We start from the raw sequence: 23,276 nt of genomic DNA on the forward strand, positions 1-23,276 counted from the left end.
AGTAAAGACCTGGTAGGTCTTTATTGCAGCCACCTTCAGTTTCTGCTTGTTTGTGGGTCTCTGTGCCTTCAGTTTTCTGCATGGTCTTTTGGGTTGAGGGCATGTGACTAACTTGGCCTTTGAAGAATATCCTTTTCTTTGCTTGAGAAACTCTTGGATTGCATTTGCAGTTTGCGTTGGATCATTATCCATTTAAAATGTGAAGTTCTGTCCAATCAGTTTTGTAGGATTTGGCTGAATTTGAGCAGAGAGAGTACAGCCGCATACACAGCAGAATTCATCCTGCTGCTTCTATCAGCAGTCACATCATCAACAAACACTAGCAGTCTGGTGTCAATGGCAGCCATATGCCATAACGCCGCCTCCGCCATGTTTCACTGTTAATGTGATGTACTTTAGATCTCTTTCTCCATGCTCTTCTCTTCCCATCGTTCTGGGTTATCTTGGTTTCGTTTGTCCCAATATTGTTTTTTCCAGATCTGTGCAGGCTGTTTGAAATGTTTTCTGTAAAAGTCTAATCTGGCCTTCCTGTTCTTGAGTATAATCAGCGGTTTGCACTTTGTCATAAGCGCTGCGTGTTTACACTCATGAAGCCATCTCTTGATTGTAGACTTTAACAATGATATGTCTGCCTCCTCCTCGAGAGTGTTCTGGACTTGGTTAGATGTGAGAGGATTTTTCTTTCTGTTGCTGCTGCCAGTACATTCCTTCTTTTTAAGAATGTACCAGAATGCTGATCTGGCAAGTTTTCTGTCTCTTTGATAGGTTTATTTTGGGTTTTCAGCCTCCTTTGCTTGCATCGACATCTTCCACTAAATAGCTGTAAAATGCAAGTTCAGCTGAATTTGTCACTGAATAAAAGAACATGAAACTGCTTGTCAATCAGTTGTCCCATTACTTCTGAGCCTCTGAAAATGGGGGACTGTGTATAAAAATGGCTGTAATTTCTAAACAGTTAATGCAATACATTTGTCAAAACCCCTTGAATTTATAACTGAATGTTTGTACTTTAATCATGTCTTGATTGTTTGATTTTTTTTTTTTTTAAATCTCCTGAGGTGGTGTGGAGAGGCAAAATTAAACAAACAAAAACCAAAAGATGGTGTCATTATCCAAAAAAGGAATATATATACATGTATGTATATGTTTGTCTGAATTTCAGGAAGGAGCCACGGCTTCCTGGAATGGTGAGATTGAGGATGGAGACGGTGGGTCTCCTCTGAAGGAACAGACCTCACCCACACCGTGTGACAATGGCCCCCTGATCAATAACAACTCAGTGAGTACACCGACACATCAGAGCATTTAATATCGTGCCAGTTAGTAATGACTGTGTAGGCTGGTCATGTATGAGTCGATAAACAGATGTCAGAGGTGTTCTCGGTTCGGCTTTCGAACTTTTAATAATTGTTACTTTTTTCAGTTTTATTCCGTCATTAATTTAAATTTTAAAGGTGATAAAATATAAAAGTTCTTGATAAACTTGAGTGAACATTAAGATTTTATATATTATAAGAGCCCTCTTTTCTCTGGCGTAAAGTTAAATCAACACTTTTAGGTAGTTTCTGACCATTTATAGATTTAAAAAAAGAAAAATTATTAAAGTCACACTTTTCATTTTTACCTCTGAGTTTTTGAGCTGCTGCTGCTGACCAAGGATTGTTGTTAATAATCTATTGTAGCAGTAACCACCATCTAATGTTAAACACATCACAAAGCCTCGCTGCTTACACAGACTGCTTTGTAATAACAGTCTTTTTATCACAGCTTCTAAAAATAGGAATTAAGTAGTGCTTTCCACTCTCAGGAATTTCCCAGTATTCAGCACCAGACTAAACAATCAATTTGGTTTAAGTGTTTTGTGTGTCATGTGTGTGTTAATGTGCATGTATCTGTGTCTGCATTAGGTTCACAGCAGCCCCCTCTCTGACACTGTGGGCTACAGAGGGACTCCCTGTCAGAGCCCAGACATTAGTCGGAGGGATGGCCTCAACATCTGCACATCGCCAGAGGCTGAGGATGCCGCTGACACAGTAAGATGCGCACGCAGATTTGATTTGATGTAAATTTGACATCAAACATGTTTAGTTTCACATGAATAAAACTAGACAAGCAATGACAATAAGGGTCACCCAACCTGCAGGTTCAGCACTTGTAGTAATGGCTGAATAACTATTAGTGACATTGGCAGACACAGAGTTAACCCTTTCTTAGTTTTAAGTAAGGGATCAAACCAACAATCCCTTAGTGTCACATTATTGTCACAAACCCAGAGAATGTACATAAAAAAATAGACTCCACCCACTCATTTTGGAATCCCCAAATGTGAGCATTAGCTTTTAAGCACCTCCCATAAATTAGCCAGAAGAGCTAGAAGTTAGTATTTCTCCGTCATCATAATATTCTATCAGTGTTATTAGCAATGTCTTGCATGTTTGGTTAGCAAACTGCATGAGTAGAAAGTATAGGAGTATAATGCAGAGACTCTCATCCCCTTTTTTCCCAGCTGCCATGTTGGAACCTTGGCAGGTGTATGGTCATTTATAACCACAAATGGCCGTATTTATACTAAAGTCTGGAGTGCTTGTAAGCTTGGTTAGCAAGTTGCACACACAAAGGGTACACATGGCTGTGAGTTTCAGTTCTTTGCTAGCAGGTGCTAGCAGAAAGCTAGGTAAAGTAGCTTTCTGCTACTAGCATCTTTGTTAGCATACCTTTCAATCAAAGCAGCCATGCCCAAACTTGAAGTAAAATCTAAACCAGTGATTTAAAGGAGTCACCCAGCATATGGTTGATACACAAGGGACAGCTCTTCATTGTGACCAAATTTCTTTTCGTGTTAGTCATGTTTTAAATGCTATTAAGTTGATGCTTTTAATACTGGACTGACTGCTTTAGGAGGCAACCAAAAATGCAGTTTATTTCTACATGAGCTTTATTTAGTCATTATGAAATGACTCAACTGAAGTGGATTTACCATAGGAAGCTATACTTTGATCTCTGTCTCCACGGCTGAAGTTCTAGATGTGCATGCTCTTTATTGGTTCAGCTGAGAGGGTTGCTAATGTGCTTGCTCTGCAAAAACTGCAAAAGTGTCATGCAATTTGGGCAACTTAATGGAGGACGTTTGCAGTACTTTAAAACATTTTTTGCCTTAAATACATTTTATTGGAAATTTTACATCTTAAAGTTGGTTCAGAGAGAAACGGGGGAAGGGGAAAAACAGAAAGAAGGTTAAATAGAATTTTAAGGCGAGCTAAGGGCAAAATGGTGAACCAAAGAATATTAGGAAAAAATTGAATCACTAATTACTTAAAAACAAGTCTCAACCCTAACTCCTTATCAGCAGGAAAAAAATAAAAAACAATAGATAAGAGTGAATGAAGCTAAATGCTCTGGTAAATGGATTCCTGGCAAGAAGTCAAGAGCAACAGTAAGGACATAGAACAGGAGGGAGGAAAAGCCAGTCATTTGGTTCTGGACGCATGCCTGAAATAAAAACCAGTCAGTTGAGAAAAGAGAGACAAAGGTTGCCCTTATAAGTTGTCCAAGGGGAAAGTGTTAAAAATATTTCTTGGGTTAAAGTTAAGGTTAGGGTTCCTACATATGAAGAAGAAATTATTCCTTTGTCATGTGAACCTCTTTGTTTGACCCTGCATTTTATCTCAATTATATCACACAGCACCCCAATACCCATTACAGTGGTGGTAGCCCTCCTTACCTCGTAAACCCTCAGATTATTGGAGCAGAAGACGACTACTTTGAATCCTCACAAGAACAGGTATCTGGCAAAATGTCTCCGATTTTTGGGTCACATGATCATCATCAGATCTAATAAATGGATGCCTTTCCTCAGATCAATGGCGAGTGTACCTGTTTCCAGAGTATTGAGTCGCTGAAGTCTCGGCCGGCACACCTCGCAGTTTTCCTCCACCATGTGGTCTCACAGTTTGACCCTGCACCTCTGGTATAGCCACAAACACAGTACAAATCAGTGTGTGGTAATGCCTTTGCTGCCAATATAGTCTGAATCATGAGGTTTGATACCAATATAAGGTCACTGTAGACTGAAAATTAAAAGCATACATGGGTATATAGCAAGCATATGCGTATACAGTTTCCTAAAGTAGTAGCAAGGCATTTTAATTGTATTTAAACTTCATTTTACCAAACTTTCCGTGGACTTGTTCTTAGTCATTTTCTATTTTCACACTGTGTTGATGATTCACAACCACATACTCTATATATAAAATGGGAATAACATCTGTGACAAAACATTGGTGATCGCAACCCAAGTCCAGCCGCTCCTACTGAAGATGTAAATCTTAAAAACAACTGTAACCATGGACTGTTGGTATGATAAATACACATTCAGTTCTATCGTGAGTCTTTACAGAAGCAGGAAAGTGAACTGACTAAAAATAAACTACAAAGAGCCTTGTTCATCATAACAAAGGAACATGTCAGACAGTGCAACAGTGTGGCTCATTAATGTGTTTTTCAAAGTTTATCGACAACAATGGAGCTGGCTATTTAGCAGTATAAAGAGGCAACAGTTGGTAGAAGAATGCTTTTGTTGTTTTATGTCTTAAAAGCATAAAACATGTGAATGCAATTTACACAGACATTATAGAAAAAGTAATAAACTTTGCAGAAATCTGTTAACTATTGAGCTGCGAAACTATTGGCAAGATGGAAAATCTTGCTGACTGATGTAATATAAGAGAAACGATTTCTTTGATTATACGAGTTCAGTATGAGCATAATTAGTGTTTTAACGGTGTTGGTCAGTACAGAACGCATTAAAGCAGTCTCCGTATCATGTATGAATATAAAACTCAGGAACCTAAATAAGGGTTGCTAAGTTCTACTTTGTCATAAATGAAAGTGGGACAAGGATTGAGCCCTGTGGAACACCACTGTTGACATAAAGAGACCTTTTTCTCACGATGTTGCATTTTGTTCATGGTTTGAAGGAGTAATGCAATTCATGAAATAAGAAGCTATACAAATATGGATTAATAGACCTTAACAGAAAGGACTAACTGTCTTTTCCCCCGATGGTTAGCTGTGTTACCTCTACGCTGATATGTACAAGCAAACCAACTCCAAAGAAAGTCGACGCTTCTTTATTGAATTCCACACGCTATTCATGGATCGAACTGCAGTAAGTTGGTCTATTAGGTTCTTTCTCAGTCAGTGTCTGTTCTTTGTGACAATTTTTCTGTTGTGTTTAAAAATAAAATTGTGCCCAGTGTGTTGATGTGGTTCTTAACTCTCCTTCTGTTGTCTTATCTAGAATCTTAAAGTGCCGGTGCCAGAGACCGTTTCTGCTGAGCTAGGTAAGGCATAGAGGATTCCTCTAAAATATCATATTTCATGATTTTAAACTTCACACATAGTGTACATGTGGCTTAGCAAAATTAAAATCTGAACTCTGCTTTTTTTGTGCCGGACTTTGGAAGTAGAAGATGTAGTCAGAAGACAATAAGCTTAATGAATTACACTGTCCACCTCTGCTGCTTGGGGCCTAATAAGCAAACTGATGCTTGAAGCAGTTGGACAAAGAGTTTATTATACACAAAAACTAAGACCACAAAATTATTATTATTTTCAGGAACAGTGTTTGTGTGTGTGAGTGAGAGAGATTAAGAAACTCCAAGTTCATGCAAATTCATGAAACCTTGAGAAATGAAAAAGTTTCACTGAGCATGAGCGTGCTTGACTGGTAAATATACTGTTATTACTTATGTAGTGTGTAAGATATTCATTGTATCTGGGTGTGTGTCGCACGGGTAGCAGTCTAAGCAGAGACATCCAGACTGGCTTTTCCGTATCCACTTCTTCCAGCTCTGTCAGAGGGGTACCGAGGTATTCCCATGACAGCTGAGACATGTAATCTCTCCAGGGTGTCTTGGGCCAGAACACCTTACCTAGGAGGCATCTAGGGTGCAGATGCCCAGCCCACCTCTAATAGCTCCATTTGTGGAGGAATAGCAGCTCTACTGAGCCACTCCTGAATGACGGAGCTCCTCGCCCTGTCTCTGAGACGGAGCCCAGTCACCCTTCAGGGCCTCATTTATTCACTGTGCCCAGAGCTTGTGGCTGTAGGTGAGGGTAAGAACGTAGATTGACCTCTCAGTTCCCTCTTCACAACAAGAAACTGTTTAACATCCTCATCACTACTGACATTGCACTGATCTGTGTGTCAATCTCACACTCCCCTCACCCCTCATAAATAAAGTATGTTTGAAAGCTTCAGAGAAAATAAATCAATTCTAATAACTTGGGGTATTTGGCAGTATTAGCTACCGTTCTGTTATCATCGATTGCATAAATTATAAATGTTTTTTTTTTTTAAATTTAATTTGTGGATTAGATGCTTCGGGGTTGAATATTTTCTGTGTGTGTGTGTGTGTGTGTGTGTGTGTGTGTCAGAGAAGCGAAGGCTGGACTTGATCCCAGACAGCCTGTGTAAACAGTACATTCAGACGTTACAGGACGCGCTGTTACCAGACCTGCACAGGAACCTGGAAGACTTCAGGTAGCTGTCACTCAGCTGTTAAATTTATTCGTATAATAAATGTTGAACCTGAATATTTTCCTGGCAGATATCTGATACATGTCTGTGTAAAGGCGCTATATAAATACAAGCCATTTACCATTTACCATAAAGTAATATTTCTCTACATCGTGTACATGTGCTCTGTGTCTCGGTGTGCAGACAGAAGCGCAGCATGGGTCTGACCCTGGCCGAAGACGAGCTTTGTAAGTTGGACTCTGAGCCAGGAAGAGACCAGCAGGCCTTGGAGAAGGAATGCTCCTGTGCTGAACACATCCTCTTCAAGATAGAGGATATCCTGTGAGTCTCTGAGCCACAAAGACACCTAGATGTGTATTTTTAACTGCTATGTTCCTTTTTGATTGTATTCTTAAAAAAACACCCACACAGATGTGCATCATGTGATTTTGTGTGTGTGTGTGTGTGTGTGTGTGTCTGTGTGTGTGTGTGTGGGATTTTGCAGGTTGACATCACAGAACTCAGAAGAGGAGAAGTGGTAAGAGGAGGGAGTTTTATATTTTATATCATCAGGCAGCTGCAGGATACTCAGTGTGAATGATTTTGGGGAAGTTTTATAGTTTCTGTTCTGTTATGATATTTATAAATCATTGTCCCATCTGTGACTAAATGTTAAGACAAAATATCTCAAACAAAGACGGTGTGAGCAGTGTTTTATATATTTGAACATTAACTTCATTCATTAACTTCCCCTGAATGATCTTGTTGGACGTTCTTAAAAAATAAAGGGTGGGTGGGGAAAAGAAATCTTGCTCATGGGAAAGAATAAGACAGTCATAAAGCTCTGCTACACCACGCAAGAGATGCAAATGCCTGATCTCTTGCCCCCAGTGGTGACATCTTGTACTGCACCCATCACATCACAGCTTTACAGTGCAACACACTATAAAACCGTTGTTTTTTCCAGTCATCAGTGTTGAAAAAAATCAAAGACGTGTGTTTTTACTGCTCAGCTGTAAAAGGCTGGCAAGATATTGTTGTCCCCCCTGCAGGCAGGTGGCGTGGACACGTAAGCTTGTGAACGAGGCAACGTAGGAGTTTGAAATTGATACTATAGATCCACTGGCCCATCAGTATTTCTTTTTTTTGTTTATTGCAATAATATGATGGATATTTCTTTCTTTGTAAGAGATGGTCTGTCTGAATGAACGTCCGTCTGTTATTAATACTGTGATCATTAAGAGCTGCTGCATAGATCAGAGAATCAGCAGCACGTGTTCTGTGTTACACTGCTACACTTTGTGTGTCTCTTATTGCAGGCAAACAATGCAGTATGTGATTCTCACCTACATGAAGCACCTCGGAGTGAAAGTGAAGGAGCATCGAGGCCTCGAACATAAACGTGCTCGCATCACTTTCCCTAGGATTAAGGTGCAACCTCCTGACACACACACACACACACACACACACACACACACACACACTAACCTATACATAATAATGCAATCATTATAGAATTCCACTAATGAATAAGTCGTTAAGAACATGGTTCAATGGATGGATCTATTGGAAGTCACTGACTCATCATTTTTCACTTATCATCAATGTTGTTTATTAGCCTTAAAAACCTTGAGATTTACTTTGCTGTCTTTAAAAAAAGTAGTTCCTAGATAGACATATTTTTTATGGGTTTTTTTTGTTGTTGAAGTCTGAGAAGCGGATGAGAGGAAGGTGAAAAAGCTCAAAAATCCAGAGCCAGAATGATAAACTTTGTCTGGCCGGTCACTTTTAGATTCAGCTTTTTAGATCCAATTAAAAGTTAAAAAACACTCGAAAGTCCTCTGCAGTAGGTCTTTTTTTTTTTTAGTTTACTGCAGTACAGTTTATTAATCTTCCACAACTAAGAGCAGAGTCAAATATACAAAGGCAACGTCAGGGTGTCAGACCTTAAGCACATGCAGCACAGAGACAAAGAGAAAGCTAGGAGCCACTTACTCCTCCTGTCTGTGCTAATTAGCCTTTCCAGTGCATTTAGCATGTTTACTCCACAACACCTCTCAACCGGGTGACTCCCAGTATGTTCAGCTTGCTTCCCAGTGTGTTCTGCCCACTGAGTGTATGAGAACCTCCCTTCAAGGCTGTGCTGGGACAGGCATACAACATCGAGGCACAGCTTCCCTGAGGTCACACAGAGTTCAGCTTTGAAGCACGGGGTTACACAGTCCTCACTCACACTAACAGTAGTTTTTCCACACAGGTGACATGTGACTGACATTTAAGTAAACTTCTGAACTGAGAATCATTTACTCTAATGTGTAACTTATAATTATTTCCATCAGTTTCCCAACATCCGCCCCCCTCGGCGTCCGAGCAGAGTGGACCCCACCCCAGGTGAGAAGGACAAAAAAAAAATATTTTAACCGTCAGGTATTTGCTGGCTCATTGCATAAAGAGGTGTATCTGTGTATATTGGAGGGTGTACATAACATAACGTTATCAATGTAGTGTGTGATACTTCATGCTCATGGTTTTCTGCACAGTCGTGAAAGCTGTGGACCAGATCAAGCAGCGACCGCCAAAGCTTCCTCAGTCGCCCCTTGGCATCTCTGAACCATCAGACCCGTCCGCCACAAGTCCTGGACGGATCCGTGATGGATCAGATACCCAATTTTTGCCTGCCACCACCCTTCCTACGCACAGCTCCCCCACCACTCAGGTCTCAGAAGCAGGCGGACAAGAGTCAGAATCCAGTAAGATATTCCAGTTTTTGTTCGTTATCAGATTTTGATAATTTTCTTTTATTTAATTATCCCAATCTTCCATTACGTGTGGGATGAACACAGCGTCACTCAGACACTATTTCTAGTTTCAGTAACATGTACTAAATATCCCTACCGAATAAGGATACTGTTGAATTTGTTAAATTAAAGCTCCATTTGAGTCTTAATTGTCTCATGTATTTTACTCTCCTTCTCTCCTTTATTCTACAGATGTCTCTCCGTTCTGCATCCAGCCCAGACCAGGCGACAGTGTGCAGTCTGCTGACAACCACGACGGCGTCTCCGGTCCAACCGGCACTCAGTTCGACTTCAGCCCCACCACAGTGGAGCAGCGGGATGACGATCAGGAGGCCTTCAGGTAGTTGAAGTTGGGGATGCAGCTTCAAGTCTGTTTTTAAAAACATTTTTGGGCTGTGTGCCACTGCAAAGGAAATTTCTGGATTTAAAGGAAGTAACAGCAAACTAATGTACAATTTGAAAGCAAAGAAAGAAAACCAAATTCAATTCAATTTTATTTATACAGCGTCAAATCACAACAGCAGTCACCTCAAGATGCTTTATATTGTAAGGTAGACGCTACAATAATACATACAGAGAAAAACCCAACAATTACATGACTCCCCTATGAGCAAGCACTTTGGCGACAGTGGGAAGGAAAAAATTCCCTTTTAACAGGAAGAAACCTCCAGCAGAACCAGGCTCAGGGAGGGCGACCCTCGGCCACAACCAAATAAAAGTTGTATCCATTTTCAAAGAGTTTTTTGCATATATTGCATATAAATAACCAAAGAGTTATTATTTTTTAGTGAAGTCCCGCCACGTGAAACACATTATGCCACACTAACTGTGTTCCCTTTAGATCTCAATCAGTGCTCCAGGCTCATCAGAGGTATTTTGTAGCTATTAGTAGTACTGTTAATAGTACTACAGACAGCTCTTATCTGGGAATCTGCAAATTCACTATTATATTTTAAAAAAAAAAAAAGAAGCTAAAAATCTACATATTTGGGGTTTGTTTGTTTTCACTTTACTGTCATGGTTGTCATGGGACAAACCATCTATTAGAAAGGCGGGCTGGGAATATTTTTTAAATATCCTAATGATAAATATACTGATACTTTTTCAATAGTTTATTGTGTTAAATAAAAATTTAAATGCAGTAACTGTTTCCCTTTCTAATGCCACATTTATCTTTATAATAGCCAGTCTCTCTTTGTCTCTTTAGGATGGAGGTACAGGGCGACATCCAGAGTGAAGATGACCAAGGCGGAGAGGCTGAGTGTGAAGAAGATCCTCTGATCTGGCAGGTACTGGTCCCTCGAGGCGTCCTGATGAGCTTAACGCAACAAGAGATCAACCGGCAGGAAGTCATCAATGGTGAGTCGTCAATATTTCACATTTTTCCAAAATGATTTAAAAAAAAAAAGAAATCTGCATTTATCCACATGCATGCGTTTGTCCGTTTGCTCTTTAGAGCTGTTCTACACTGAGCGTGCCCACTTGAGGATGCTGAAGGTGCTGGACTGTGTTTTCTGCCAGAGGCTGAACAGGGACGGCATCCTTCCACCAGAAGACATAAAGCACATCTTTATCAACCTGGAGGAAATCATTCAGCTTCATGGTAACAATCAATTAGCTGCATGGTAACACATTTCACACATGACTGAGTAGGGGCGTGGCTGTAATTGTGTTAATGAGAGACGTACTGTTTCCTTCATCTACGGCGGATTTTCATATATTCTAATTGATTGATTTTTGGATTTTGGTCATTTCATGGTCCACTGAAAAATCATTACAGGGTAGTGACTGGATATTACAATACAAGTAAAAGTTTATAATCTTATAAAAAACACTTACAGCACACACATTGTCCTTGTCACGCTGCCAATGAGCCAGATCCTGTAAAAAAACCCTGAAAATTTCACAGTGACACACACAAATATAAAGCTGGCGTCATAGTAAATGACTCTCCATGGTCCCTTGTAGGTTAAACGGTGTGCTGACATAGTCATGACACGTCATTAGTGTTCACAGCCATGCCTTTTCCCTTTTAAGCCCTTAACAAGAACTGATTCAGGAAAACAGTCACAGGGAGAGGAGATGGTCCAGAGTGGGAGCTATAACAAGAGGGTCACGTGGTTTTAAATTTCAATCCCAATCCCCCCAAAATAAAAACTGAATGGAACGATTACACAGATTTTGTTCACAATAGAGCACAGAAAACGTATCAGATTCTTAAAGTGAGACGTTTGACTACTTTATAAAAAATATTAGCTCGTTTTTAGTTGATGGTAGCAATAAGTCTCAAAAAACTCAGTACAGGGCCGTGTTTACTGCTGTGTCACATCCCCTCTTCTTTTAACAACTGAGGAGACCTGCTGCAGACTTTTTGTTTGGACTTTGGTGAGTTTGCACTAAGGAACTGAAACTTCTTTTCACTACTTACTTACCTTTCCAGCTGTTTGTTGTCCCTGTCCCTGGATTGTGTTGCTACCATCAAATTCAAAATGAGCTTTTTTAAAATTATTTCTTTATAAAATACTAAAAAGTCTCAGTTTTAAGATTTTGTATGTTCTCTGTGTTTTAGTGTGAATAAAAGATGAGTTTATGAGATTTGCAAATCGCTGCATTCTGTTTTTATTTACTTTTTATGCAGCGTTCCAACTTTTTTGGAATTGGGGTAAAAACTTTAGTTTTAGAAATATGTGAGTCATCACCAAACTAGCTGGTGAGTATTTTTGGATGTTTTTTAAAAAAAAAAAAATCTTCTCGCTGTGCTCCAGTCTCTATAACAGAACAAATGACTGCAATCAGGAAGAGGAACGAGACGTCAGTGATCGGTCAGATCGGAGATGATCTCCTGGGATGGGTAAGGCTAGCTTCAAGTATCTGTGAGAGAGGACTGAAAAAAGAAACAGGGTTTATTAGTATTTTTAGTCATATTTCACCTTTTGCCCAGACTAGATAAATGGTAAAGAGGTCTTCACAATCCCCACATTACATTATCTTAAAGACTTTTGAGGTCCATATGTCTTTTCCCACAGCACCACCATCAGGTCAAAATCAAAATTTGGGCAACAATTTGGTTTTAGTAAATAAATACCAGCAAACCTAAAACATTCCTATCAGCCTCAGCCTTTGTGTTTAGTCTTGATAGTGAAATATTATCCTGCTAACACGACAAAGGTACGTGTTCCAGTACCAGTGGTTGAGGCAGAAGAACGCTGTTAGTTTAGTGTCTACCTCATCACTCCCCTCTAATATGTTATGTGTAGAAATCTAGCAATGGTCAGTTAATGTCCGAGCAGACCTACAGGTGCATCCTGTGATGGTGGAGGTGTCATAAGGCAGAGGCAATCAGTGCAAGTTCTTTGCCTGAATTATCTGGCAGGCTTTGCTTCTTTATTTATACCTAAAAGCATCAGTGTGTAAGTAGATGCCTTCTGCTGGCATGGCTGCAGGTTCTCTGTTTTGTTTTTAAAAATATTTTCAGAGTTGTTTCAGTAGAAATCATCAAGTACATCATGCACTCTTAGCACGTAAGCTGGAAATATTTAAGCATTTTATGCTTTCTCTGTGCACTCGCATCCAGTTCAGTGGGGAGGAAGAGCAAAAGTTAAAGAGAGCAGTGGCAACCTTCTGCAGTAACCAGCCGTCTGCACTGGAGCTCATCAAGACGAGGCAGAAGAAAGACCAGAAATTCAACCTGTTCATGCAGGTGAGTGCAAGACTTCCACTGCAGTCTACCACCAGGAGGAAGGTGACTTTGGATGAGACAGATATTGGCAGGCAGAAGAACATTCGATTAAGTTTTAATTAGTGTGCCAGTTCACAACAATTGTAAGCTGGAGACCTTGTATCATTATAGAAAAAAATCCAATGATCCAACATTCTCCAATGAGCTCCCTTTATAGCAGGAAGAGACCCGAACAAGGCTCGGGAGTGCAGATACCGCCCCTCACGACCTGCTGTGGGTGTAGGGAAAGTGTAGGAGCTAAGGCTCTAGATCAGTTACATGAGGCTCAGAAGCCAAAGATACTTCTAGAGATTTGACCCAAATTGTATCTGTCTATTCAAAAATCTAAGTTTGGAAAGAAAAGCAACTGGATTTTTTAAAGTTTCTTGAAGACATTTCTCTCATCCAAGAAGTTTCTTCAGTTCTAAGACCAAACAGTGGAGAGTCCACTACTGATCATGTGCCTCAGCTCAAGGTGTGAAAAAGGGTGTGAGTCAAAAAAGTTAAAGAAGTCCAGTGGTTTTCTTTCTGAACTCCTTAGATAACTTTGCCCTGGATGACTGAGAACCTACACAGAGACACAGGATGAGTAAGTATCCATCTCCATATGGAGAATGGATAAGAACAGTGGCACAGTTGGCTGTATATGAGACCCTTACATTCAGTTTATTGGAGATGCTTCATGACTACATGCTTACTTAGGACCCTTGTACCAGGTGGCTTTTTGCAGCTTAAAGAACTTTTAAGTTACCCAGTAAATGTAACATAAGGATAGAACGTCTTGATGCATTCTCAATCATCCAGGAAAGTAAATCTCCAAAAGTTGAATCTGTTCATCTGGACGTAGCGTTTTGTGGGAGAAACGTTTCGTCACTCATCCAAGTGACTTCTTGGGCTATTTATAAGATTGGGGAAACCTGCAGTCAGCTGAGACTGAAGAAGTCACTTGGATGAGTGACGAAATGTTTCTCGCACAAAACGCTACGTCCAGATGAACAGAATCAACTTTTGGAGATAAGGATAGAAGTGACAATACACACTTAATAATTAGGTTGGTTGGTGCAATGGGACCCCCCCCCCCCCCTTTTTTTTCTTTTTTTTTTAATCTAAATTTTAGGTCTTTGATTAAATCTGTTGTATTATTATTTGTTAAAGATTTCATCCATCTTTTGTCTGTTCTTTTGTTTCTATTTTGTCTAACAAATGTCTGCATTTTGGGAGTTAAAGTAGAACATTGCAGTATCCCATAAGCTCGAATATTTCAGATATTTTTTATTGTCTCATATAATATCTGTTACAGAGGTTTTTTGTTGTTGACCTTCCTCATTCCTTGCTCTTCTCTTCCTTGTTGTCATTCTTCAGGAAGCTCAGAGCAACCGTTTGTGTCGCAGGCTGCAGCTCAAAGACATCATCCCTGTAGAAATGCAGAGAGTGACCAAATACCCGCTCCTGCTGGATAACATTGCCAAGTACACAGGTATAAATAAGATTTTATACATTTTAGTACAGATTCTGGAAACCGATTACCTTTTTCATTGAGGGGGAACAATTGATTTTAGTTTAATCATCAAGAACTGTTGGCTATGTTGGTTTTTTTGTTCTTGTAGAGGACATTGAAGAAAGGAAAAAGGTGAAGAGAGCTGGAGACTGTTGTAAAAAGATCCTCAACCATGTCAACCAAGCTGTGAAAGAGGCTGAAAACAAACAGGTACACACATTAGAATCATTTATTTAATCATTCTATTTAGAGAAATGTGCAGATTCATACAGGCTGAGATTATGAAGGGTATTTTATGAGTTGTGTTGTATCTTAACAGCGGCTCGAGGAGTATCAGAGAAGGTTAGAATTCTCGTCTCTGAAACAGAGTGAAAACCCTGTGATCCTGGAGCTGAAGGTAACAAACTTGTGTTTTAATCCCTGTTTACCTCCTGATATTTACTCTGTATTGTTTATGAAGTTCTGCCATGTGTTGTGCTTGCAGAATCTGGACCTCACCAAGAGGAAGATGGTTCATGAGGGTCCTCTCTCCTGGAAAGTCAATAAGGAAAAGACAATTGGTGTGTACACATCAGTATATGACAATAAGATTAAAAAGACTATAATATCAGACATTTTTGTAGATAAAATATTTTTTCAGGTTTATTTTTGCATCCAAAATGAGACAAAACTTGTCAGATACACATACAGTTTTATATCACTAGTGTTTTCCTTTCAGAACTGTACACACTCCTCTTGGAGGATATCATGGTCTTGCTGCAGAAACAGGATGAGCGCCTGGTCCTAAAGTTTCATGGCAAAAACACGGCCAGTGTCGTCGACACCAAGCACACCTTCAGCCCCATCATCAAACTCAACACGGTCTTGGTTCGACCTGTCGCAACTGGTAAGAACCGCAGACAAGTGGAAATGCTTTCGGGTTCAACCACACTGAGCATCTCCATAGTGCGGTGGTTTACTCCTAACAAGCAAAGCATCCCTGGTTGAAGGAGTCACAGATCCCATTAGGGGTTGTATCCGGAAGGGTGTCAGGAGACAGGAAAGCTTGGAAAAAAAGACCAGAGGAAGACATTTAGTATATCCCGCAGTGTGGATTCAAACAATACAATAGGTCGCCTGGTCTCTCCAGTGAGCTAAACCAGCATTTAGCTCAACATTTAGCTTAGCTTAGTTTAGCATTTAACTAAACCAGTATTTAGCTCACTGAAATAAGTTTAGAACCTTTTTTTACACCCATAAAAACACAGAGATAGTGTTATGTTCTCAATTGTGTCGAAGATGCCGAAGATTTTGGTTGGCATGCCAAATTTCCTCAGCCATTGTAGGAATTACAAGTTTTACTGTGAGATCCTCACTGAGGACTTAGCATGCTAACCTTAGCTTTTAACTTCACAAGTTTCTTTGTCTTTTCATGTCAGTAACATTAGTTTCTGTATATTTTTCTATGTACACCATCTATTTTGAATGCAAATGTCGCTTTTGTGTCATGTGGACCAATCCTTGTTTGAAATTTTCTCTTCATCAGACAACAAGTCTTTCTTCGTTCTGTCCATGTCCGAAAACGGGGCTCAGATCTACGAGCTGACGGCTCAGACGGTGTCCGATCAGAGAATGTGAGTGTCGCACCAAAACAATGCTCTTGCGGTTTCATCTCGTCACTTTTAGTCTGTTTCATCCAGCTGTGTCACCTCTGTTGCTCCAGGTGGCAACATCTGATCACACAGTGTGCGGACGCCATGAAGGCCAAACCCCACAGGAGGGACACGCCTCCACCTCAGTCTGAGTGAGTCCGCTAATGCTGCAGACATTGTCACTGGTATTGTTGTTTGAGTTTTGTGTTGTTTTTGTGGGGTTTTTTAATTCACTGTTTACAATGTAAATGTGTTTCAGTGCGGAGCGGGATGCTATTAATATCATCAACAATGGGATGCCTAAACTGAGCAAAGATGAGACACCGAGTGTCCATTCTGCAGGTATCTATATGTGTTTGTCAGTACCAAAAGTACTGATGGATATATGAATCTATGGCTTTTTTAAATGATATATTAAATCACGGTGGCACGGTGGTTAGCACTGTTGCCGCACAGCAAGAAGGTCCTGAGTTCAATTCCACCATCAGGCCAGGGTCTTTCTGTGTGGAGTTTGCATGTTCTCCCCGTGTTTGCGTGGGTTCCCTCCGGGTACTCTGGCTTCCTCCCACCGTCCAAAGACATGCAGCTTGTGGGGATAGGTTAATTGGATAATCGAAATTGTCACTAGGTGTGAATGTGAGCGTGAATGGTTGTCTGTCCCTGTGTGTTGGCCCTGCGACAGACTGGCGACCTGTCCAGGGTGTACCCCGCCTCTCGCCCTATGACAGCTGGGATAGGCTCCAGCGCCCCCCGCGACCCTGAAAAGGATAAGCGGAAGCGGATGGATGGATGGATGGATGGATATTAAATCATAGATGTCAAATTAATTTTACATCATGGGTCACATGCAGCCAACTGAACCAGCGAAACTCCACTGATGTTTAACTACAAACACAAGTTCAATTTCAACAATGCACCTCAGTCTTTGTGCGTAATAAAAAAGTGCTGCTGTAGTAAATGAATGAAATCTGTCAGCACAAATCAATAAATGTGAGAAATTATAGAAAAAATCCTATAAATCTTTTACCCCCATGTGTACCCTGTTGTTGTTCATGGTTTTCTTTCTAATGCTCCATCACATTTTTAATTTAAATCCCAGATATGAGCACCTCCGATAAAGAGGCCGCCTCTACTTCAGACATTCAAGATCCACCGGAGAGTCTGAACCCCTTCGATGGGTTGAGATCAGAAGATGAAGAAGAGGAGCTGCCGATGGCAGACAGGCAGGAGGAAGAGGAGCAGAATGGAGAGGTGGATGAAGCGGAGCTAGAGGCCTTCCTGGACGGGCAGCTGGCGGAGAGACTGCTGCAGGAAGGTTCGCGGCTTGGCATTGCCCTTGAAAATGAAGAAGAGCACAATGCTTTTGTCATGCCTTGCTCCAAAGCTGAAGAAGCTCTAAAGACACGTAAGTCCTGATTACCCGTCGGTAGCAGTAAGCACTGTGGATAGTTTTGACCCTGAAATTTTTGTTTTACCATTAAGCTCAGGTTAATTCAAATAAATTCAGTTTTATTCATATAGCCCCAAACAGCAGTCACCTCAGCACGCTTCATATTGTAAGGTAGAGACCCTACAATAATACAGAGAAAACCCCAACAATCAAAGAATCCTCTTTGAGCAAACACTTGGCAACAGTAGGAAGGAAAAAGTCTCCTTCAACAGGAAGAAACATCCAGCAGAACCAGTGTTTAATGTTAAAGAGAATATGCTGACATTCACATCAGGGAAATAACCGCTGATGTCTGTTTCAGTGGCGATGCTGAAGCAGGCAGTCTTCACACACATGTTAAGCAGAGAAGCAGAGGAGGAAACGGAGGAGAGCAAGCCGAGTGGAGCCCGTGGGAGTCAGTCGAGTCCTTCTTTGCCTGAGAGCCCAGAGGGGCCCTCTGCTACCTGTGATGAGAGCCGGGTGTCTGAAAGTTTACAGAAAGAAGACCTGCAGCCTCCACCTGAGGCTGCTGAACGTAATGGTACTGCTGTACTCTAGTAATAAGAATTAATGACCAAAATGTACTTGCGTAACTATCTCACCATCTCCTGATCTGCATCTCCACCCAGGTGGCTTTGTGGTCCTGGATTTCCCCGGCTCTGAGGAAAGCAGCACTGATGATGATGTCGGAGTTGGAAGTGATGTTGGGATCGACATGAGGAAATTGCTGTCTTCCTCCTCGCAGATGGGAGGCGGAGGCCCCAACCTCAGTCGGCAGCTCATGACCCACCTGCGCCTCCTACAGGCCGATCTGCAGTATCTTAAGGTACCTTAGTATCTGAGGGCTGCTTTCTGTATTCGCAAAACCTAAACATGGTGGGATGTCTCGCCTTCAGTGAGTCAGCTTTGTGATGTTAAATCTACTGGAGTGTTGCCCTACCACACCAGATCTCTGTTTTCTCTACCAGCTGTTTGTAGCCAGGGGATGATTTTCATATATCTGCACTAAAAAGCACAAAATGACCGTCTGATAGCAATGCTGGTGTGTTTTTAATGTCTCTTTTTACTTGAACAGCAATATTAGGGCCAAATGTTTAATGCAGTAAATAAGCAGTTTTGGGGTCATTGCTCAGAAAAGTAATATATTACTCATTAGATGTTCAGCAGCTGCCTAACAAGCAGACACAAACCTTATAAGGTTAAAAAAAACTACTGATCCAAGCCCAGATGCAGGTTTGTTTTTAAAAGATTTTAAATTTGGTACATAAATAAGGAAAAACCTTAGTCCTGCTTACTCTTCGACTAAACTAGACTTTATTTTTTCATAAATCAGAGCCTGAAAAATAAATGGTCTGGAGGATGGTTTGCATTTGGATGTACTTCTTCTAATGAGGTCATGTTCTCTGTTTGTATTAAGATTATGCAAAAATATATTTACCTCCTCACATCTTCAGTTATATATTTTTTTTCTACCCTCTAACATAGTGTACTTTTTTTGTATTTATATTTTTCTCCCAGACATTTTTGTAGTTTTTTAAAGTGGTCCTTCCTTCAGTCCTTAGGCACTTTGTTATCTTGTGTTAACTCAGACTGTGTGTGTTAGCTCGTAACACAGTCTGACAGGGATAAAATAGCATTTTTAGCATCAATAAGGTGATTCCCACAGAGCCATCAGTCAAACTTGGCATTTTAGCATGGTGTGGAGGATGAAAAGAAGAAGTGTCAGGCCTAAAAACAACAACAACAACAAAAACAATCTACAGTAAATGAAGAGTATCTGAAATTCAAATCATTAACTGGCATCTGAGTCTCTTTTACATAACACAAGAAAAACATCTGGATTTTCCCCCAGGTAATGTAATTTAAATGTGTTTTTAATTTGTAATTAACATGTATCTTCTCCTAAATTCTTAAAAACTTCGACGCGAAATGTAACTGAATGGACAATATAATCATCGTATTATTATAAGTGTCTCAGATAACCACTGGTATGAACTGGACCATACCTCTGGTCTGTTAATAAGAGATGAGGATCAAGGAAAATAGTTTTTACAGCTTTAAGACCGTAAAGCTGAGTCATATCTATTTAATAATTGTTACAGTTTTTGTGAGTTTTTGAGACGTCATTGTAAGTGTGATTCCCCCCCCCCCAAAAAAATCTAAATAAGTTGCACAATATTAATTACTTAATTACATTTTTAGTAACACATTTAAAAATGCAGAATATAGCAAATATCATCCAAATTAAATCTCATATGTGCAAATTAATATTACATATTTTTTTATTGTCAGGTGATTCAATAAACTATTGATTTTAAATAAAAATGTAGTTTTCTGGGAATTATTGAATGGTTAGTGCTTTAAAGGGTTACTCTAACACCAGTGTGTGTTTACAGCTGCTTTAATATTTACAGGTAAAATGTCTCTCTGCAATCACCATCTCTGCATTAAGAGAACATTTTTTGTTTCTAAATTCCTGTTTTGACTCCTGCATTTAAGCCCATTTTGTCAGTTTGACTGTATCTGTGTCTGACCTGTGTGCCACAGTCAGTTGTGCTGTAATGATGATCTGCTTCCAGGACATAGAGCTGAAGTACAACGAACTGCGACAAACGCACGGCGACGCAGCCACAGACTCCGATGACAACAACGGTGTGTTTTTAATTCTCTCGGTCATCTCACTTTCATCAGCTTCGCGCTCGCTTGAATGTTTTGTATTTCAAACTCTCTTTCTGGTATTTTTTCAGATGGGATTCAGTGACGAAAGGCTTCCTGCTCTCTCGGCTGTCAGAGCCAAGTTTCATGTCGCTGCGTGCTCACCTTCCTCCACCTTTTACCACTAAAGGATTAATGTCTGATCTCCTACTTCAAAGGACCGGGTCATCGTCGCAGTCTGAGTTACTCCACTATAAACTCTTTCACAAAGCAGGAGCAGAAGAGACATATCACCGAGTTATTCATGGACACTTTTTACTATAATTATAATAATCACTGACTGCATAAATTATCTGAAACACTGGATATAATGAATGGAAAAAGGCTAAGCCGACCATCTGACGTCACAGATGTTCAGCAGAGAAGAAGTGAGACATTATGACTGTGACCAGTACTGAAGGAAGATTTTCCTCTTCAAATCTCAGTGTAAAAACCTGCAATAGAAAATAACCTCTACATTATAGATAGAGTCGATATACAAGTGCTCAATAAAATGCCAAAATGGAAGGCTAAAACACTCATTCCAACCATAAAATTTACCCAGGTGGGATTTAATGCTGTTTTTAGCCAAGCTTTGCATTTAATGTTAAGCAGGTGACGGTCTGCTTTGGATCAAATATCTAACAAAAACTCTGAAGCTCACAAATTTACACCCTGTATATTTTTTCAATTACAAGCACAAATATAGTAAGGCGGTTTAATGCTGTGATTTCTATACAAAGACTCATAGACGTGTCAGTTTCAAATGTGTATTCCACCGGTGGTTTCTGGAGGTTGCAGAGAGGTATGTGGTGCTGCAGCAAAAAAATGCTCCTTGCAAACCCTTTGATCGCTAGCAGATTCTATTGGTTGTCCATAGCTTGCATGAAAGATGTCAACTTATCTTAAAAAGCATTCGACAACTACTTGCTTAGCAGTAAAAACCAGAAACTTTAAAGTTGACTTGTGAGTTTTCAAGTTGTTTGCAGACAAAACAGCCTCTTTCGTGCAAACTACAGGCAGCTGTGGCAGTCTGCTATTGGCCAAAGCAATCACACCAGTCACTTTGTTCCCCAGTGATGAGTGGTTGTCTGGGTATTTTCTATTTTAATTTTAAATTCTAAGACATTAACAAATAAGTGGGCTTTAGAGTTTGCGATAGGTGTTTTTTTCCTCCCTGCTTTTCAGTCTTAGCTAAGCTCAGCTAAGCTAGCACACTTGACAGGTCTGGACTTTACGCACAGTATATGATGCTTGTACTTGCTGCATTAACACAATTTCAGGAAGACCAAGATGATTCTCATTATTCTGATTTCGGAGCATCAGAAAAGCTAAATATGAATTTGTTGTAAATTTGCTTTTATTGTGTTACATACTGTATGTGTAGGTTGTTAACAAGTGACACCAGATGCAAACGAAACAGTGTGACGTTCCTTTTAGCTCAGTTGATCAAATTAGTGCTAATACTGAACTTTATGTGGGTTTAACTTTGACTTTGCAGCTGCGATGCTCTGAGTTTCTGAGATAAATTGGAGGATTTAGAAGTTTTAATTTCTCACTGACTGTGGGATACATTCTATAGTTAAGATTTGATTCATTAACATGAACGTCTCATTTTAAGTAAGAAAAAAAGGAAAAGTGAAAATCCCAGTTTCTTATGATGGCAGGTTGATTTAGCTTTTTATCTCAAGAAAACTAAAAGGTAATTTATTGAGATAATAAGATGGTCTATCCCAGAAGCATTTTGTTTTCCTGTTATTATGTGAAGATTATAGGAAAACCCAATAGCTCTTACCTACCTTGACTACTTATGAATTGCAGAATTACTAAAGTGGCATGTGCTGCTTCAGCTGGGCTAATCCTAATAATTAGAGGACAACAGGGACCTTTTAAGGGATTTTTTTTAATGGACTGGCACAGAGTGACCAAGAACAAGGTTTGGTGAATCCAACTGGAATCTAAAAATTCAATTCAAATTAAATACATTGAGAAGAAGTGGCATAGAAAACAGTAGGTAGACTTTTCAAGCATATTCACAGTCCTGTGCCTTAATACAGTATTACTAATATTATAGTAGAATTACATGCATGTGTGCAAGAGTTTAAAATATTTTTTGCATTACAGCTGTTCCAGAGTCATGTAAGAAGTATCCAGACTTGAGTTTAAAATAAATCCTACAAAAGAAGTAGGCAATTAAACAAGAAATAAAAAAGTTTCTGCATAAAACTAAAAGTACTCCTTATGTAATATGACCTTTCTTTGAGTCTAATACATGATACTGTATTGCTGGATCATAATTCATTATATTTATATACAGTGGTGTGAAAAAGTGTTTCCCTTCTATTCAATTCAATTCAATTCAATTTTATTTATATAGCGCCAAATCACAACAGAAGTCGCCTCAAGGCGCTTTATATTGTACAGTAGATCGCACAATAATACATACAGAGAAAAACCCAACAATCATATGACCCCCTATGAGCAAGCACTTTGGCGACAGTGGGAAGGAAAAACTCCCTTTTAACAGGAAGAAACCTCCGGCAGAACCAGGCTCAGGGAGGGGCGGGGCCATCTGCTGCGACCGGTTGGGGTGAGAGAACCTGATTTCTGAGTGTTTGGCATATTTCTAACAGTTAAATGTTTCTGATCATCAAACAAATTTTAATGTTAGACAAAAATAACCTGAGTAAATACAAAATGCAGTTTTTAAATGATGGTGTCAGTGATTAAGGGAGAAAAGTTATCCAAACCTGCCTGGTCCTGTGTGGAAAATTAGCTGAGTTCAGTTTCACCAAACAGGCCTGATTACTGGCAGACCTGTCTGACAAAGTGACGCAGGCTAAAAGATCTCAAAAAGCAACACACCATGCTACAATCTAAAGAAACAGCTAAGTAGCAAAGTCACTGACATCTATCAGTCTGGAAAGGGATACAAAAACCATTTCTAAGGCTTTGGGACTCCAGTGAACCACGGTGGGAGCCATTAGT

General features: G+C 39.9%; 1 protein-coding gene across 1 annotated transcript in view; it reads left to right on the forward strand.

The window, feature by feature from the left end:
* LOC100708196 (rho guanine nucleotide exchange factor 12) overlaps window positions 1-22,280 on the forward strand; it is a 44,921-nt gene extending 22,641 nt beyond the window's left edge. Inside the window, exons 7-36 of the mRNA XM_005458252.4 lie at window positions 1,163-1,279; window positions 1,908-2,033; window positions 3,683-3,781; window positions 3,857-3,967; window positions 5,069-5,167; window positions 5,300-5,342; window positions 6,439-6,544; window positions 6,725-6,862; window positions 7,026-7,058; window positions 7,840-7,951; window positions 8,860-8,911; window positions 9,061-9,270; window positions 9,511-9,658; window positions 10,526-10,677; window positions 10,775-10,921; window positions 12,084-12,169; window positions 12,893-13,018; window positions 14,399-14,513; window positions 14,644-14,744; window positions 14,854-14,931; window positions 15,019-15,094; window positions 15,253-15,420; window positions 16,060-16,147; window positions 16,237-16,317; window positions 16,425-16,507; window positions 17,265-17,570; window positions 17,917-18,135; window positions 18,224-18,420; window positions 20,174-20,246; window positions 20,342-22,280. Of these exons, the coding sequence (XP_005458309.1) occupies window positions 1,163-1,279; window positions 1,908-2,033; window positions 3,683-3,781; window positions 3,857-3,967; window positions 5,069-5,167; window positions 5,300-5,342; window positions 6,439-6,544; window positions 6,725-6,862; window positions 7,026-7,058; window positions 7,840-7,951; window positions 8,860-8,911; window positions 9,061-9,270; window positions 9,511-9,658; window positions 10,526-10,677; window positions 10,775-10,921; window positions 12,084-12,169; window positions 12,893-13,018; window positions 14,399-14,513; window positions 14,644-14,744; window positions 14,854-14,931; window positions 15,019-15,094; window positions 15,253-15,420; window positions 16,060-16,147; window positions 16,237-16,317; window positions 16,425-16,507; window positions 17,265-17,570; window positions 17,917-18,135; window positions 18,224-18,420; window positions 20,174-20,246; window positions 20,342-20,355 (3,504 nt within the window). The 3' untranslated portion in view covers window positions 20,356-22,280. The remainder of the gene's footprint in view (window positions 1-1,162; window positions 1,280-1,907; window positions 2,034-3,682; window positions 3,782-3,856; window positions 3,968-5,068; window positions 5,168-5,299; window positions 5,343-6,438; window positions 6,545-6,724; window positions 6,863-7,025; window positions 7,059-7,839; window positions 7,952-8,859; window positions 8,912-9,060; window positions 9,271-9,510; window positions 9,659-10,525; window positions 10,678-10,774; window positions 10,922-12,083; window positions 12,170-12,892; window positions 13,019-14,398; window positions 14,514-14,643; window positions 14,745-14,853; window positions 14,932-15,018; window positions 15,095-15,252; window positions 15,421-16,059; window positions 16,148-16,236; window positions 16,318-16,424; window positions 16,508-17,264; window positions 17,571-17,916; window positions 18,136-18,223; window positions 18,421-20,173; window positions 20,247-20,341) is intronic.
* The last annotated feature ends 996 nt before the right edge of the window (window positions 22,281-23,276 follow it).

Source organism: Oreochromis niloticus, linkage group LG10, assembly GCF_001858045.2.
Source record: "Oreochromis niloticus isolate F11D_XX linkage group LG10, O_niloticus_UMD_NMBU, whole genome shotgun sequence".
Taxonomy (NCBI): Eukaryota; Metazoa; Chordata; class Actinopteri; order Cichliformes; family Cichlidae; genus Oreochromis; species Oreochromis niloticus.